Below are 19,268 nucleotides of genomic sequence, written 5' to 3' on the forward strand. Positions count from 1 at the left end.
AGTCTTAAAGATAGGTTAAAAAAAAACAAGTTTTCAAATAAGAAATTCACTCACAATAAGTTTGAAAGTTTTTCAAAAAAAATCCTTTAATTTTCTCAAATATTAGTTGGTGTTCCACTTCGTGGCCAACACCAAGTATTGTAATCGTCGGATTTTCCGACCACCTCAGATCGGGCTCAAACTTGGTATGAGCACGTTTTAGACATCCCACATTACGAAAATGGTGGTGGAAAATTTTTGATCCGGCCGGCCTGCCGGTGGTCCAAACTTTGCCTTATAGCTCGAGAACGGTAACAGATAGAGACTTCCGGTTTGAAGTTTTCTATAGAAATGTGGGTGTAAAATTTCATTTTTTGGCATTTTCAAAATCCAAGATGGCCGCCATCCGCCATTTTGAACTACCGTCAACCACTTCCCTTACAGCTAGAGATCTGAAATTTTAGTATGTTGTAGAGCTCAGTGAGACGTTTTCATCGACAATTCATACTTGAAAATCGGTCAAGCGGTTTAGCAAATATGGCGGCCTAAAGCAAAAAGTGTTTTTTCGATATAACTCGAGAACGGCTTGACCGATTTTGATCATCTTGGTATCAAATGAAAGGTATTGCGAAGCCCTACAACTGTCTAGCACATTCCAAGTTCCAAAAACATCCGCAAGAGGCGCTAAAATCAAAAACAAAAATTGCCTAACTTTAAGGGGCAATATCTCCGAATCCCCATTAGGCAAATCTTTTAAATTTTGATATGTTGTAGCAGAACTAATAATCTTGTACCAGTCCAAAAATGAAGAAAATCTATGTCGCCGTTTAGAAGATATAGCCATTTGAAAAATTCTTGAATTTGAAAAGTTCTGAGAGCCATATCTCTTGAACGGCTTGTCCGATTTTGCTCATCTTAGTATCAAATTAAAGGTTTTGCAATTCTCTACAACTTTCTATAACATCAGAAACCTCTAGAACCATTCCTTCGAGACAAAAAATGCCAAAAACTGTTTTGGTGAAACAAAAATCCGCCATTTTGTGTTCTAGAGGTCACCTTGAAATGTATCGAAACATATGTCAGATTATAGCTTATTTCAATACCTTTCCATAACTAGTCAAGAAATTTCTGTAGGCCTTATAGAACCAGAGATATAACCATTTTTTGCATCAAATTACTGAAGTTCACAAAAAAAATCACCTTTGCCTACTAATACAACTCGCAAATAGTATTACAACGCATAAACAAACTTCTACACGTTGTGGGACACCAACTCTTATAACTGGACGCGTTATGATTGACTTTCCTCTCATTTATGTTTTACTTTTCACTCCATAAAATAAGGAAAATACTTCCATCACTGCGTAAAGTAAAAAAAAATTAAATAAACTTCCCCGATAAATTGATTCAAAGAAGCAAAACGTGTAGTAGAAAAAAATGGGTTAACACAAGGAAGATTGCATAACATCCTTCTTTCGAAATACCATCATAAATATAACACTAAATACGGTAATATGAAGAAAGAATATTTTCTTACTTTCTACGCTGAGCAAAACTTCGATTTTTTTTCTTTTTGCTGATTAACTTTTCATCCACCACACCAATTCCAAGGCATTTTTTTTTTCATTTAAAATTGGCACAAAAAGGACATTTTTCTTTCTCTCTCACACACACACGTTCTCTATTAATTTGTTCCTCGCTGCATTTTCTTTCCTTCCTTTTATTTTCCATGGTAAAGATTTAAAAAAAGAAAATTATATACGCATCTCTGTCTTCTAGATAATTGTTTTTCTCTATTTTTTAAATTACTTTTTCTTCTATTACTACGTGATTTTTATTCTTTTTTTTTTCTTATATAATTTAAATATATACTTTTTGTAGTAAAACTGTTGCATCCTTCTTTTTTTCAAGTTGTATAAAAATACAAATTCAGTTCGTTCTTTTTAAAAATTGAATTTCTATCAGCAATTTTTTTCCCTTGTTTTCCTTTATTATATTATATAAACTATTTCCACTATTTATATGGTCTCTCTGAAAATTAATTTGTGGTCCATTTTATTTATTTTTTCTTTTTTTCTATTTTCTCAAAAATCCCTCGGATTTCATGATGGATTACTTTCTATTTTTTTATTCATGTTCTAATTGTTTTCTTTTTGTTTACTTTTTTATTTAGTTCTGTCAGTGTGATGAATGTTTGTTTATTTAAATAGATGTTTGTTTTGTAAAAAAAAAAATATAAATTGAATTCTATAAAAATTAAATAATACTGTTCTCTCTGTATTTATAAAACAAAATTATTTAGAAGCTCACAATTGAATAGAAAGTAAAATTATTCTTTGTTGAATGTTTAATTTATTATTTTCTGAAATTTATTTGAGAAAAACAATTTACTTAACCCTTTTATGGTAATTTTTATAGAGCTTTCTCTGCCCTGTAAAAGAAGTAGATTCAAACAAATGAAAAGCAAAATTTCGCAAAACGGTTAATTGGTGAATTATATAAAAGTTTTCTTTTGTAATTCTTCAAGGATAAGGACTTAAGGCATGGATATTGCGGAAAAGAGAAGTTATGAGAATTGTTTGAACGTTTACTACCGCAGTCATCCCTACCGTTTTAAAAGAATCTAACTTTTGAGCAGGTTAACATTTAACGTAAAATCACTGAGGTCGTAAAGAAAGAAGGACAACTGAGTGCTAATGGGTGGTACAGTTCAAATTTAATATAAGACGAAAATAGTGTCTTACCTTTGAGTTAATCTTTGTCGAGAAAATTGATAAAAAAAACTATAATTCTTTTTTTTCAATTGTGGATATAAGTGCTGCTATCTGGTTCATTTGCAGCACTATTTTTTTTATTTATAAAAGCATCCCAATTGCCCTTTTATCTAAAATACAATTTCAATCATAGTAAAACCCATTGTATTGGAAAGAAAAATATTTTGGTACAATAGGTAAAATACTAGCTTTATAACCTTAATTCATTGGGTTCGAATCTCAGTACTTAACACCACCAGTTCTTTTTTTTTCTTTCAAGAAAATTTTGTGGTGAAAATGAAAACTTTTTCAGAGGAAATAAATTTCTTACGGGATGATTTCCATTACCTACCAATAATCGCATCCTTCCATGGTTAAAATCAATGAAAGAATTCCCCCCAAATAACTATAAATTCAGATAGCACCTAACTTAAAGAAAAGACTATCTTTTCATTTAAGAGCTTCTATATTGTAAATAAGAATAAAAAAAACAATGAAATTTACTACAGAATTGTGTTGGTATCAACAGAAAATTTTTCTGAATTGGAAATCTCTAATAAAACGAAAGAAAAAACATAAACTTTAACTGATAAATATTATTTCGTTTTTTTTTCTATAAAAAATGAAGTGTGTGCCAAAATGTCTTCTTATTAAATTAGATTTTTTTTTCTACTACTGGTATACATTTCTACGGGTTATACATTAACTTAATTTTATCTGTTTTTTTGCACTCACGATTTTTACACCACGCACTAAAATAAATCATTTTTAATGCATTTCATGAAAAATTGAAAACAGAAATTTTTTTCTTTTTTTTTTTAATTATAATTACATAAAATATTTTACATCATTTCACACACAGTCTTACTTTCTTTCATTGATAAAAAGAACATTCATTTAACACTTCTTCTGTATTCATATTAACTCCTCCTTTATTTTTCACCTCACTCATTCGTTTGGAAAAAAATAATTTTATCCACATAGATAAAATACAAATTTTACACGACATACACACAATTTCCTTTGTTTCTCTTAATTCTCCCACAAACATACCCCCAATTGCGAATCTTTATAGATTTCCCTTTGATTAATTTCTGTATTTTTTCATACACTAATAAAATAACACTAAAAACTAATCATATTTTTTTTGTTTAAAAATCATTTCTTTTTCCTTCCATGGCCCTGCATAGATTTCATTTATTTTCTTCTTCAAAAGAAAAGAAAAATTTATATTATTTTGTTTTTTTTTAAAGATTATGTTTAAATGAAAAAAAAATGAAGCATTGAAGATGTCTTTCTATGCAGAGTACGTCCATTTTTTATCTAATTTCATTTCTTAATTTTTCATCTTTTGTTAAAACTTTTCTCCTTGACATGTGTTGATCATTTTGCATTTTTTTTGTTGTATGTTTTTTTAAATGTTAATAAAATAATATTCCCACTGTTACGTGTTATTCACATCATTTATGCTGGGCGGACTTCCCGTTTGCAAAATGGGTTGATTTGAATTGCACAATACACTATAAACGGATTCAACTTTGCTCAATTTCTCAAAAAGTGGTATTAAATCGAGCAATTCTGAGTCCGTGACGTCGTCAAACCAGGACTTTACTGGCACCTAATCGGCCAAACAAAATAAAATAAATACATAAGAATGGAAAAAATGTATTTAGTGTTAGAAAAAAAAAGTAGAAGAAAAACTTACCGCATTGTCCGGATGGAAGATATAGCTTGCAGGTGAGTTATCAACAATAACAATCTTTTGCAAATCTCTCCCCAACTTATTCAAGTCTTTTACATAATTGCCCCGATGGTAGACACATGATTCTCTAAAGAGTCTCGCACGAAAGACGCTCCATCTGTTTGAACGAAGGAAATTTGGGAATGAATGTTTAATTTGCAGCCAAAAAATTATTAAAATAAATTCTTATTCAGAGACAAAACTATACGTTTTTCCAGAGCTTTCAGCTTCGTTGGGAAACATCCTCAGTAACTATATTCCGTATTTGAAGATAAGGTGAAAGAAAGTCAGATTTTTGGTTAAAGTTCAATACAACATATTTTACTTTATAGCCAAAGTGTCGATTAGCCCCCGCGCCATTGGGTGTGAAAAGACAATTTTTTTGTGAATGTAGAAATTTGTTTTGTGACGTGTTTTTTTGATTAACTTAACGCCTTGAAGAGGGACACATATTTGTCCGAAACGTTGGCAATAAAGTAAAATAATTTGAACTGAGCTTTGAACAAAAATCTAATTTTCCTGAACCTGATTTTATTATTTTTTTTTATTTTCGATACTCACTCAATTTAAATAAAAATATAAATAAATTTCTGAAAGTACTGAAGAAGACTCCCAGCATGGCCGAAAGCTTAAGGAAAAAAGCCTAATTACCTATAAAAATTTTCCGGTAATAAAAACTCCGGAATTAAATTTAATTATAAAGAGCAGATATCCAAGCTTTCCCCTCGATATATTTCTAAACTTGAAAACCACCCGAATGTTTTGGCATCACGCCTGCCACTTGTGAAGAGATTCAGACGCCTGAAGCGTGCGGATCCCTTGGACCTTCCTACGAGATGGCCTGAGGATAATTAGAGCTATTGAGGCTTTATGAGTGCCCCCTTTTTGAGTTTGGACAGCAGTGGCTGTTTGACTCTTCGTGCTTACCCTACTCCGTGATGTGTTATTCTATGTGATGAAATTTACTGAATGTCTCCTAACATGATGACAGATTGTAAATAAAGTTGCAAAACAGTGCGTAAAAAAAAAAATTAATTATCAATGAAGTGAAAAAGAAAAACGCACTAGAAAATTTTTATGGGCCCCTCCCATTAAGAAAAGTTATCGAGGTTCACCTATAACAATAATAAAAAATATTCTAATGCTTATCCATTAAGAAAAACTCTTTCTTTTTTTATTTCCACAAGTCATATGCTTCAAGGGGCACATGCTGTGGTATAACTTAATTACAAAAGTCATGAGATTTTCAAACATTAATGCTTGATTAAATACTTTGAGAGCGATTGTAATTGATTGTAAAAATTCACACAGAAAATTATACAAAAGACGTCATTAAGTGTTAAATCACAATTAAACGGTCAATTTATGCTAAATTTAATATTTTTCACATTTTTTTAAATTACAATTTTATACGTATTCACATGTTAACTCATTGCCAATGCCAAGCAATTTGAACTAGATAAAATAACGTTTTTTTTTCATTTTTATTGAGTTCAACACTTTTGCTTCGTAGAACTTAAAAGCAAGAAATCTTTATGAGATCCTCAAATAAAATGTTTCAAAATTATTATCATCTTTTTCCTTTTGATGTGAATGTTGTATCCTAAAAATTTCCTTTAAAAAAGTCAATTAATACAAACAAAACGAAAGAACAATCTCAAGTGTTTCTTTAACCCGCTTTTCATCTTTCTAACAACCCACTCTTTGTTGAATTTAGACGAGCCCCCACACACACGTACTGTTTGCAGGCGCAATTGCTTGTCTACTTTGTAATGAGAATTTCCAGAAATACAATCTACTACCTCCATCCGGAAATTATTTTTAGGACAGCATTGAAAGTAAAACGAAATTTTCATTCATGCAGGAAGTAAAAAGAGTAAAAGGGCAAAAGCCATCACTGCATTGCAGGTTTTCTTCTCTTTTTTTTTTGTTCCGCAGGTGCCCACAAACTAATCCATCAGTCATGATAATCTCTCTGCACTTCTTTTTCTTTTTTTTCTTTTAATTTAAAAAAAAATGAATGAAATGTAAAAAAAAATGAAAACTTACTTGTCCAGCAAATCCGCCACTGGATCGGCATACTTTGCCAGTGATGCTGTAAAAAGGACACACTCATAGAGTTCACCCATCTTCTTGAGAAACTCATCAACATGTGGCCTCTTGAGAACATAAACTTGATGGACAGTCCCATCAATTTCCACTGGTACAATGAAATCTGCATTTGGGATAGGCTGCAACAATACAAAAATTAAAAAAAATCTCGTTAAACTAATTTAGGTACCTACTTTATCAAATAAAAATTTCAATCAAGCAAAAATGGCGTATTTTTGAAGGCAAATTTCAAGTAGCTGTATCTCCACTTGTGGTTAACCAATTTTCAAAAATTTACCAGTTTTGGAAAGGTACATTTCTCACCATACCAAAACTGGTAAATTTTTGAAAATCGGTTTACCCGTTTTTTCTTGGCAGCCATTTTTGTAAACCTAGGCAAAAGTATTTTTTCACAAATTTTCATTTTGACCTCTTGCATCTCGGCAGCTAGTCCACCGATTTTGATGAATAGATTGTCGTTGGAAAGGTAATTTAATTCCCTTTCCAAATCTGGTAAATTTTTAATAATCGATTAAGCGGTTCAGTCGTGACAGCCATTCTAATCAACCATAGTGAAAAAATACACTTTTGACTATGTCTCAGCCTGTGGTTGACCGATTTGAACAAACTCGGATTCAAATGGTAGCAAATCATGCCCTCTAACTTAAAAAAAAAATCATTTCGATCGGTCTCGTGGTACTCTTTTACCATTTTTGTTGACCATTTAATTTTTATAAGTTATACTTGGCTCAAATTTCATCAGAATTAAAAGTAGAATTATCATTTTACTTTAAAAAATATTCACTAAAATCCATCAAGGCGTTCTCCTGATCTCCTTTGAGACCTTTCGGTCAATTTATTGTTCATTTATTGTATTGGCTTATTGTCATCAATAAATTAACCGAAAGATCCCTAATTATTAATGCCTGATGAAGAAGAAAAAATCTCCGAAACGTCGCATAAATAGAAAAAAGAGGTATTTCAAAATAGCTAGCTCCCGTGTTATCACCTCTCCTAATAAAATTGAAGGTTATTGGAATTTTTATTAATGTCTTGAGAAGTTTATTAATTTATTTAATTTCTCGTTTATCATGAAACATCCTCTAACTATCAAATACACAACCAGTACACATTCATTCCCTTCTTTGGGTACTCAACTCACAATTATTGGCTCACCTTGTGCATTTTGGACTTCCGGTGATGTGACACGAAAGTCTTACAAATGCACAATTTCACTTTATTACAGCGAGCCTCATTGGTCACTAATCCCTCCATATTATATTGATTTTATTCGATTATCCACTCACTTCTTGCATTATACCATACAATAAAAACTTTCGGACCATGTCTTCTGATGATGCCCATAATATAATTACTTCTTTTACAATGATTCACAACACAAATGTACAAAGAGTTAGTATAGAAAATGCGAGTGAATCGCATTTAATTTAAAGTGATTGACGCACGATTTGCCCTCCAAATAGATAATCTTCTTTCACTCCTCTCAATTGCCCATTTCCCTTCTTATATTCACATTTCCATCCATATTGTGTGCTTGTGTATGTTTTGACTTCTTTAAAACCCAAAGCACAATGATACAAGAAGATATTGTACATTTCATACTAAAGTACATCTTATAATATATGTATATACGATCCATCAAGAGAATTGAGTTCACTGGACTGAATCATCATCATCTCTCTCTGTCTTTCTCTTTTAAAGAAAATTATGGAATTTTGTAAACAAGCTGCGGGAGGAAAAGAATCATCCACCCTCCAAAAGTTCAAGCACTTTTCTTTCTTATCCATCACGATGATCTCACATTCAGATGTAAAGCAACAGTTTGCCTCTTTATCCTTCTCATCCTCCTTTAAGACTTTTTTTTTATTTGCTTCTTTATACTTATTATTCTTCCTCCACCCACAATGTCCCCAAATAGAGAATGAAATAAAACAAGATTCAAATCACGTTCTTTTCTCTTTTTTTTTTTGGCAAAGAGAAGTCCACACAAAAAACGTATGATAAGGTGACACATATGATTAGAGTTCTTTTGAGTGCGTCACTGAAAACATTTTTTTTTGGTCACACCAAAGTGGATTTAATTCATTTAACTCAATTTATCAACACACCAATCAACTGAAGAAATCACGCATAGAGATGAAAAAGTGAAATTGCACACAAAGGAAAGATGAAAAATATCTTTTGTGAGTTTTTTAAAGTTAATTTTTCTCAGAATAAGTAATTTGCAATTAAACCCATTTTAGAATATTTAAGGAAACAAAGCTTTCTTATCAATTTAATCCATAAATCTTCAAACATTTTCTCATTTTTTTCTCCGTTTCTTCAGCTGACCGATAAGACAATTTTTTTTTGCTTCACCTTCAGTAGTCATCAACTCAATGTGATAATTTTTTTTTTATTTTAAATTTATGATTCTTTCTATTAAGTTGAAAAAGTTCGCAACTATAATATAGTTTTCAAAACCACCTCTTTTGTATGTATTTACAACTCTATACCTATAAATCAACGAAATTGATATTAAAATACCCAAGATTATATCATATCGCCTCATAACACACATACAAAGACACATTACAAACCACAAACACAAAATATAAACATGGAGGGAAGTAATTCAATGTCAGGGTGATTCATTTTGCTGATATTGTGTATATAAAATTTACCTTAAAACTGCTATGCACTAGGGTCTCATCTAAATCTATAACCATGCACTTTTTGTGCATATCCGAATGCCGAACCGGTGGCAACAAATACTTCTGGGGTCCCTGAAGTGGTGGCGGTGTAATTGATCCATCCACTGGTGTCCCATTTTGATTACTTTTCGTCCGTGCTCGTCGCCAGCAACAGAATATCGCCTGGAAGAATCCTCGCTTCGGTGGCTTTAGTCTATCATCAACATTTTCAACTGCAAAGATAAAGATTTTATGTTAAAATTCTGTCCTAGATCAAGGACAACGTATTAAAATTTTATCGGATAAAATGCTTGTTTTGTGTTCGCATGAATGATAAAACAACTGTTGGGATATTCAAAACTCCCTCAATATCTCCCACAACCCCATTTGTATACGATACATAAATGAATGAGCAAACTAATGCACTTTATCGTGCACCAGCAGTCTCATTTTAAAATATAGGTATTACCCAGATAAAACAACCCACCAGAACTCTACCAGCCCAGTCCAGCTAGCAGCAAATTGGGGTCAAAAATTGAATTATAAATGACCAAGTTGACATCCCATGGATACTATGTGTGTGTGTGTGTGTGTGTGTGATGGAAAAATGCCAAAATGTAAAACATTTTGGATGCAAAGCAATTGTTGGACCACCCTCAACATCCCCATATAAACAGCTAACTAATAATTTACAGTGGGGCGAAAAATATTCAAGTCATGTATTTCATCTCGCTTTAGTGATAATTCTAAATCAAAATTCTAATCATATTCTAAACAAACTGAACTGATGTAAAGGTAATTTTGATTAAAATTTACAAAGAAATCTTTTAATTCGTAATTCAAAAGGAGTTTATTCGTTTCCATATGTGAAAAATCATTATCCGAGAAATTAATCAAACTAAATTATCATTCCAGAAATTAATCACGATACGAATAATCTTGTAGAGCATAAAAACCACAAAAAAACGAATAGAAACTCGTTAGAGATTTCCTTATTTGAGTCTGAAAACATTGCTTCTTCCTTCATTTGCCTAAAAATGCAAACAATGACGTCACCATTGTTTTTTTTTCTCTTTATGAATTTAATGCAAAAATACATTGTTAAACAACATCAACAAAGGATTAGCATGATATAGAACAAACAAAAAATCACAAAAGTGACGTCATTGTTTACGTTTGTCGGCTTATATTTTGTGCAGCTTTTTCCAGAGTAGTAAATGGGAAAATTCTTTAGCTTTTATTTATGTATTCTCTTTATATTACCCAGTAGATTTGGCTTGTTTCAATTAAGAATTTCTTTGACCAAGAACTTTTCACATAATAAAAATGAATGAACTCCTTTCTAAATTATTTGTTTCATTCCCAAAAATAATGTTTTGTTTCAATTTTTTTCCTCACCACTGTATAATGTCCAAACTGAATCATCAAACCACAAAAGTGTTAATTTAAAGTGATTGCAGCCTAATTAAAATGTCACGTCATGCGTTGCCCACCCATAGAAATAATTGTTATAATTAATTGCATTAGTTAGCCATCCATATCCATGATGCTAATGAAGATTTCAGTGGCACATTTCAATGATAAAAAAAATGTTTAAAATGTCTATTAAGGATTACTGCGAAGAATTTTTTTTTGAATTTCTAAAGAATTTATTAGGAGGGAAAAAGACACATTTTGAGTGAACTGGAAAATAGATGAAATGCCGTCAAACAAGATTTACAAAAAAATGCATGTTATGTGTTGAAAGGAATTTTCAATATCTTAGCAACAACCGAGACTTATCATCAATGCCTTGGCGTCAGATGATACAGTTTCTCATAAACACCACCCTCTTTTAGTATTGTGGTGATTGGAATTAGAGAGTACTAGTCATGGGCAATTATAGATCAATGGTTCATTGTATGATGAACTATCCTTCGTATCATGAGGAATTCAAGGCAAGATATGCAAGAGCTTATTAATTTGTTGAAGTTGTGAAGAACAAGTGGCGCAGGTTCGCACAATTTGATGCTCAATTGTTACGCAATTCAACTCAAAGTATGCGGAGTAGTGTTGTGAATGAGTAGTGAGTGAGAAAAACCCACCTGACCTTGGTCACTTTCCGCCACTGTGGCTCCAGTTTAGTGGTCAGTAGGATGTGGAGTAAGTGGTTGTGACACAAAAATTGTGGCTATACCCTTTCCGTGATACCTTTTGAGCCAAAAACACCCCCAGGGGATTCGTAGTTAATACAAAAAAAAACGCCCATGCACGTGCTGAGCGATGGAGAGATTAATTTTGATTGCAAGCGGATGTTGTGGTAGTATTGAAGCAGAGAAAAATGCACGGGATGGAGTAAAAAAAAAATTATTCAACCATGTATGTAATTATTATTATTTTGTAAAAGATCTTTTTCAAAAAATAAAAACTTTTCATTTTGGAATCATAATGATTTCGTTTATAACGTTTAATGTTCTTTTTCTGACGTCTTATATCTTTTTTCAAAATTTAACGTCTTTTTTCAAATATTTGACAAGTCATTTATAATGTTTGACATTTCTTAATCTGACGTTTCGTGGATATTCTAACGTTTGACGCTTATTCTGACATTTTGTGTTTATTCTTACGTAAGACGTTTATTCTGACATTTAAATTTTATTCTTACGTTTGACACTTATTCTGACATTTTGTGTTTATTCTTCCGTTTGACACTTATTCTGACATTTTGTGTTTTTTTCTAACTTTTGACGCTTTTTCCGACCTTTAGTGTTTATTGTTCCGTTTAACTTTCATTCTAACGTTCGAAATTTCTTTACGTTTAAAAATTCCTCTTTTAATTTTTTGAAATGTAATATTTAGCTTCAAAATAATTAATTTCTTGCCCCGAATCTACTTAACTTGGTGGAGCTTGGGTGCAAAGTTAATATGAACAGATTATGTACTATTTGGCTGCTCTGTAGCCTGTCAATATGAGTGCCTCTTGGAGATTTCTGTCTTTTTGCCAATTTGTGCGTGTGCCATGAGCACGCACACAGTGGAAAATATCATTTTCACATTGTGATTTTCACAGAAAGTCAATATTTATTTCACAAGATATCTCCATTTCTATCGCCATCACTGTTTGTTTGATCGTTTCATTCAATAAATAATTGATTATTATTCTCTCTATCATTTTTCATTCCACCCAACATTCAATGTGAATCACAAATTTCAAGTCAAGAAAATACTTTGAAGTTCTAAATTGCTTCTTGAGCTTCATCACTTTGCATTCTCACACCATTAGATAGAACAATGTGTGGTTTACGTTGCAAATTGTCCACCACCACAAGATTAAGATTTTTTTTCGTTTCGTATAAACCAACTCAATGTATTTTTCTCCTTCTTGTTCTGACGTCAACAGTAATCCGCATTGCTAAAAGTGAATTAATTGATAAAATTGTGTGTGTCGTATGTCTTTTACTTTTCTGCATTTTATAAGAAGTTAAATTTCACGTGACAAAGCTTGTAGGAAGAAATCCGCCCAAATGTGCTAAAGCTCTCCTCACAGTATATTTATACTGGATAAATAGATTTTTTTTCGTTTTGTTTTTTTTTTTTGGAAAAGGTGGGAGGAAAATGAGGACAAATAAGATGAAAGAGTTTCCGACTTCTTTACATTTTTTTTCTCTCGCACCCACCCACGCATTGCCGAGGAAAAACGACGAGGTGTTTGTATTGTATTAATTGAAATTCCTCAGTGCGATTTTTTTCTTCATATATTCTCTCTCCATTTCCCAATGAATTCTTTCACACATATATCCTTTTTCCTTCTCCACAAATTGACCGACATTTGTCATTCCCGACACCCATTCAATTTTGTTCTCCTTTTTCAAAGAATTTTTCTCATTTTTCACATCAACTGTCGTTCCTTTCTCATGAACCTTTATTTTCTTTTTTTTTTTAAAGGTGTGTGTATAAGGCTAAGTCAAAGGATCAAGAACTCAAGAGTTTCCCCACCCCTAGTTCTACGACTAACGTTCACAATTTGTGAATTTTCCAAAGCTTCCACCTTGATTGTATTGTGAGATAGCTTTACGTGCTGTTAACGATTCGCATAGGTATTGATTTAATAAGTTTAATGGCTTAAAAAAACGATGCTCTAAATGATTGATATTATGTACCTATATCTTATAGAGAAGAGTTTTATTGACTAACTTTTTGTATATAAAAATTTTGCATTAGCAGAAAGCTTTTTACATACTGTCGTCACTTAAAGTGGTGAAAATGGCTTACAAAATATTTTTCTTTTATCAACTTCTCAGTATTAAAAAGACTTGCATTGGAATTTTTGTCAACGGATCCTTAAAATTAAATAAGCTCATTTTATTACAAAATTTATTATTCTTTTTAAAGCAGTAAAGTGATGAAAATTTTCTACAGATTGACGCAAATCAGCGGAGTGTCTCCTCAATCGTCCCTCCTATTGGGATCCACCCAAAATTAGATTCATTAAATTGTGTAAAAATTTCACCCAAGGTGCTACATCATCGAGAGAAAGAGAGATTTTCATTTGGGATTTGTGCGGAGACATGTGGATGATAAAATTTGTCTCATGCTCTCATCTCCGGATTCATCATTCTCTCAGTTCTTTTGAGTATATAAATTGCTAAATAGAAGAGCACCCGGCTTCTATTGAGGGCTATTTTTACCCATCAATCGCGTTGTCGCCTTCATTCACCTTCTCTCCCATTTTTCCTCCTCATTTGTTACCAATTTCCCCCATCACAGAGCCTCAAGCACATCACACACACACACATTTTGTATGAGCTTTTCAGTGTGATGAAAAGACAATATCTGTCACACTATTTGCCCCAATCGAGTCTAGAATTAGCCATTCAATTGAATGTCAGGATTCTAATCAATGTTTGACATTGATAGTGAATTTATTGAGTTTTATGCGGGGAGAAATTTTCATTTCCCCATTTTTTTTTGCACATCACACAATCGGAAGTAGAATGGGAGTTTCACGAGATATTCTTTCGCATATTTGTAGGAAATCAACATTTTTGTTTATCAATTTATCTCCCGAAACCTTCATGAGAAGTATTTTCAAAGTTTAATAATGTAAAGAAGGAGAAGAATCTGTATTTTAGACTTTAGCTTCCTAAATTGCTGATAAATTCACAAAAAGCTGATAAATCCTTTGTGCAAAGTTAATTTAAATACAGTTTACGCATACACTTTGAGCATTTAGCAAAGTCAGTATAAACTTAAAAAAAAGTTGACAAAAAAGTTCAAAAAAAAATTCTTCTTAAACAATCGACATCTGTATTCGAACCGAAGACATTTTCAATACGAGTTATGTGTCTCATCCTCTCTACCCGCATCTTCTTTAGATTAACAGCAGTAGTATTAATTTCTCAGAAAGCAGAAAGAACTTTTAAATCAACCCTCCGTTTTTTTCTTTCTTTTTATTTTTAGTCCATCACGTCCACCTTTTTATTCGCAGCATTCCATTCAGACGGAAAAAAAATTATATTTTAGACTTGAGTGCTGATAAAAGGAACTATATGTGTACCACATTCTCTCTCTTTTAATTCAATTGATTTTCTGGACAAGAACAAAAAAAGTATTAAGAGTTTCCTCTCAAATAATGAGAAATGGGGGGAAAAAAGCTCTCTCCATGATGTATCAATGGGGGAGAACAATAAAAATTCAATTACACAAACGCAAAAGCCATGCATTAGCGAGAACAGCGTTGTGACCTAAATTTGCATATTTCAAGGGGGTGAGAAATGTAAGATTTATTGATTTTTATTGATTGAAAATGGGACGTAAATATTAGGAGAAAATCACAGAATTGACCAACATTGAAGTGAAGCGATTTTTAGAAGAGATTAATATTCCGTGAAGGGGTTTTATAGGTAAATTCAATGACGCCAAACCATTAGAGGAGGGTTAGAAAATTATTCAGCAGTGTGGAAAATGGTTCAATAGGCACACTCTAACCTGTTAATCTCTTCGTCTATGCTAAGGCGGCGGGGGTGACTCATATGTGTGCGATGTGGTCCTTGTGATTCACTAACGAATACAAAAGGCGAGGGACAAGCTCCATCCATACCCTATTCTCAAACCACAGAGAAAACAACCCTCCCGCCCCACATCTCTTTGGGCCATTCAACAGCACTTCCGTTCTGACCAACTCGATTCTATTTTCCTCGTCAAAAATTCTCCTTTTAACCCCTCCCAAACCAATAGAGAAATCTCACCCATTTTATGTTAATCCTTTATACCCTTTTGTGATGCGTATAGAGATATTTTCTTTGCTTTCTTCTTGGCTCAGAATTTGTCACCCCTATAGCTAAAATATTATACCAACATCTCCTTGAGTCACCCAAAACGGCGAGGAATTTTTTTTCTTTGACACTGTTGAATCATTCATGAATTTGATGCTGTTTGATGGGAGAAAAAATAGTCTAACCAATGAAGAAATCAATGATTACTCACAAAAATCATAAATTATGAATTTTAATATATTTTTTATAGGAACTTGCTGTTGGTCAGTCAATATAAATCTTATTTCATCTTCTTTGTTTTAATTTTAGTTGATTTCTAGTGGCTAAATGGCTAAAAATACCACAGGTAAGTACGATTGGTTAATTAAAACAGGAGCATACTAAGAAATCTGGATTCAAGGAAATGTAGGATTAACAAAAACGACTGAGGAATCAAAAGTTTTTTAAGATCAATTTAAGTAAATCCATATAAACGCTTCTTGAATTAAAATTACTAGATTTTGATACAATTTGTTTCTAGCGTTTGACATTTTCTCTCTAACGTTTGAAAATTTCTTTCTAATATTTGACTAATACATTTGACTTTCAACTTTTATTCGTTTGAGTTTGACGAGTCTAAAAATATGTAAAGAAACTCAGCTAAAATGTTTGAAATTTCCTATGTAACGTTTGACATTTCTTATCTAGGATTTGACGTTTATTCTAGTTTGGCATATTTTATAAACGTTCAAAAAATATCTTTAAGTTTTTATTTTAATCGAATTTTCATTAAAATTTCTAAGGGAAACCTACAGTACCTGAACTTAAAGGAACCTAGATATCCTTTATACCCTCTAGCTATGCCATTTGCAAGACACAAACACCAATCCTGAATAATTTGTAATTAGTGTTTGTCTTTAATAAATTAGGAATGAGTTTCCTACAATACTGATACAAAAGAAGTCTCGTACGTGCAAATACATCAACTATATAAAATACACAGCAATAAGAGCGCAAAGAGGTACAGAAATTGACTCTCTCGTGCCTTATTTGCATTTTTTACGCAATGTCACACATTTTGAGACCACGATTTTCGTGCAGAGTATAAAAAAAATTTAATCACGTGCCATAAAGACTTCCTAGGACCATTTATTGCGATAAGATATCGTGGAAAAAAGCTCAGGGACCATTTTTTTTTCATTGTTCTAGACAAGTTTTCGGTTTTTATTTCTACCTTTTGCAGTGATTTGTTTTCGAGAATTGTTTCTGGACTTATTTCTTTTAATGAATCTTTTTAATTTTTAAAGAAAATTTGAAGGAAAACCTCTAAATGATCTTAAAAATAAAGAAATCATACCATCAGATGGTAAAGACTGGGTGCAATAGGAGAAAGATTGTGGATGGAATTTAAGCAGAAAATTGCCTAATTCATTGAGCTTTGGTGTTTGAAAATAAATACAATTGGCGCAATTGTATTGGGAAGGGGGCTCCACCATACACACAGGCTCATATATGAATGAGATCGCTTAATGTTGAAAATTTTCACACGTTCCACACACAATCGCTCGCATATACGGCGGGGCATTAGAAGTGGAGAGAGAATAAAAAAGCATATATTACCCCACCAATTCAATCGTCTCCAAGGTTGACAAACACGGGTGAGGAATTGAAGAAAATAATTCGCTCTTGGGCTGCCACAGAGGCAAATCTGACATTCTGTCGCAGCTGCGTGCAAAAAGTTCATTCAGTGCCAAAACGCATCTCTTTAGAAAATTCCTAATATACTCTGTGCCCCTTATTGTAAAAGATTGTTAATGAAAGAATAGAAAATTGAAAAATTACAATGGGAGGGTTTTCCCATTAGACTAGAAGGGGGTTACATAATGCCCTGACTACATTGTATCTGAGGTCTCTTTGCAAGAAAGAAATCTCGACCATGACCACAAAATTAGCCGCATAAGAGCCACGCTGTGGTGGAAACAGGTAATCTGAAAAATGGGTAGATAATGCGATAAGAAAAACCAATCTTAAATTGATTAGGTATAGTGAGTAGAAATCAGTGAAACACTCAAAAATGTTCATTAAATTTAACGTTTGAAAATTGAATTCAAAATCATTTAAAAAATTTCATTTTATTTTAAATATTTTAGGAATTTTCTTGGCTAAAATCTCCCTCAAATCTTAAAGGAGAATCCAATTAGATATTTCACAAATTGGAACTTTATTAACACTGGAGGATCAAGGTTTCTAACCTTAAACGTTTGACCTTCATTTTCTCTCAAAAGAAAATATTTTTCAAGGTTTTTTCGACGATCTTGAAGTAATGAAACTCCCCTAAACACAGATGTAGAATTTTATCACGAAATATTAAATAGATTTTAATTCTGTGGCGATTGAAAAAGTCGAATTGGCCACTTTGGCCAGCAAAATCCTCAATCAGTTTACAATTGGCTTCCAATAGGATTTATAAATGTACCTAATTGCTATTAGAAAAGAAGTTTATTCATTCTACTGATCCCAACTGGGAAAAAATTATTCAAAAACGTAAACAATGACGTCATTTTCGCATTTTTTTTTATTTCTATGAATGAAACATTTACGCTGATGTTTCGTTAGAGAAAAATGGCAAGTGAAAGAAAAAAAACACTATGATGACGTCATTGTTTACATTTCTACGCCAAGATTCACCCATAACCCCAAAAATGTGTTTTCCGTAAAAAAAAATAACCTTAAATTCCGCTTTTCTGTCTCAATTTACTATAAAGAGCTCCCTGATACCTTTGGAGCACCTCCAGAATTTCCCAGGAGCCCCAAAAATTACATTTTTCCGTAAAAAAAGTATATTTTTGTTATTTTTACACCTTTTTGGGCACCCCTGTGTGTCCAAGCAGGTGTATGGGTGTGTGTGTGTGTGTGTGTGCGTCTCGCGACTTGGTGGGTGTGTGTGAGCAGCCATTTGTGGGAGCGACACTTTTTTCATCACAGCGTGGAATTCCCCACTTGGCGGGGGCACCTTCCCGCAAAACACGGGGGCCCACTCCACGAGGGTGGTGCACCAATGTAGCCGTCACACACTTGTTCACCCAACATTGGGGGGCACAGTGTGCTGGGAAAAACAAGAATCTCTCCTCTCAGAGAAGTCGACCAAAATAGCTCGCAGAACGCACACATGGGCATGAATCGCACGCACACCACCACACTCGCGAGATGTGTCGATGTTTTCAATGGGGGCGCGACGGAGTGAGCCCACAGCGAAGCGCCCATCTGTTCACATATTAACACCTCAATTTACCTTTGTCGACGGGATATGCATTCAATTGCTCATCTTCGCGGGAAACTTGCGTAATTATAGCCGCCGCGTCCATTTAAGCATTTAAGCTTTTTTCCTTCCTTCCTCTCGCAGTCTCCGTTTGCGCCCAACTTTGTCGTCGTCTTTTCTTCTTTCCTCTCACTGTCTCTCTGGCAGCAACTAATTTGTCTATTTTATTCTTTGCACAACAACACCACACTGGGAACGTGAACAATAACATAAAAAAAAGACAACACCACTTTTGCGACCGATTCTTCAATTTATTTTGCAAAATATAAAACGACGAGATTTTTATTCTTCTTCTTCGTCCCACCGTGACGTACTGCTCGTCCAACAATTCGTCGGAAAAGCTCGCTCTGACTGACGTTTAGTAAGCAAACCCACTAAAAAATTCTTCTGAAAGTAAAATGGAAAAAGTCAGAAACTCCTAAATGTATGCAAAGGAATTTTTCCATTCTTATTCATATT

The 19,268-nt window shown here is 33.0% G+C and overlaps 2 protein-coding genes across 2 annotated transcripts in view; both read right to left on the reverse strand.

Annotated features, from left to right (window-relative positions):
• Positions 1-19,268, reverse strand: part of LOC129796209 (mitochondrial uncoupling protein Bmcp-like) — a 590,308-nt gene that overhangs the window by 430,603 nt on the left and 140,437 nt on the right. The window lies entirely within an intron of this gene.
• Positions 1,789-19,180, reverse strand: LOC129796219 (phosphatase Herzog). The gene is made up of 5 exons (XM_055838003.1): positions 18,783-19,180; positions 9,249-9,490; positions 6,523-6,704; positions 4,438-4,591; positions 1,789-4,350 (listed from the first exon to the last, which is right to left on the reverse strand). The coding sequence occupies exons 1-5, from the start codon at positions 18,853-18,855 to the stop codon at positions 4,177-4,179; spliced, it is 825 nt and encodes a 274-aa protein (XP_055693978.1). The 5' UTR covers positions 18,856-19,180; the 3' UTR covers positions 1,789-4,176.

This window comes from Lutzomyia longipalpis, chromosome 4, assembly GCF_024334085.1.
Source record: "Lutzomyia longipalpis isolate SR_M1_2022 chromosome 4, ASM2433408v1".
Lineage (NCBI taxonomy): Eukaryota > Metazoa > Arthropoda > Insecta > Diptera > Psychodidae > Lutzomyia > Lutzomyia longipalpis.

Coding starts and splice junctions, on each gene's coding strand:
- LOC129796219 (XM_055838003.1), bottom strand. CDS start 18,855: ATGGACGCGGCGGCTATAATTACGCAAGTTTCCCGCGAAGATGAGCAA. Junction 9,491..18,782: donor TGCATATCCCGTCGACAAAG/GTAAATTGAGGT, acceptor TTATCTTTGCAG/TTGAAAATGTTGATGATAGA. Junction 4,351..4,437: donor TCTTCCATCCGGACAATGCG/GTAAGTTTTTCT, acceptor TTGGCCGATTAG/GTGCCAGTAAAGTCCTGGTT.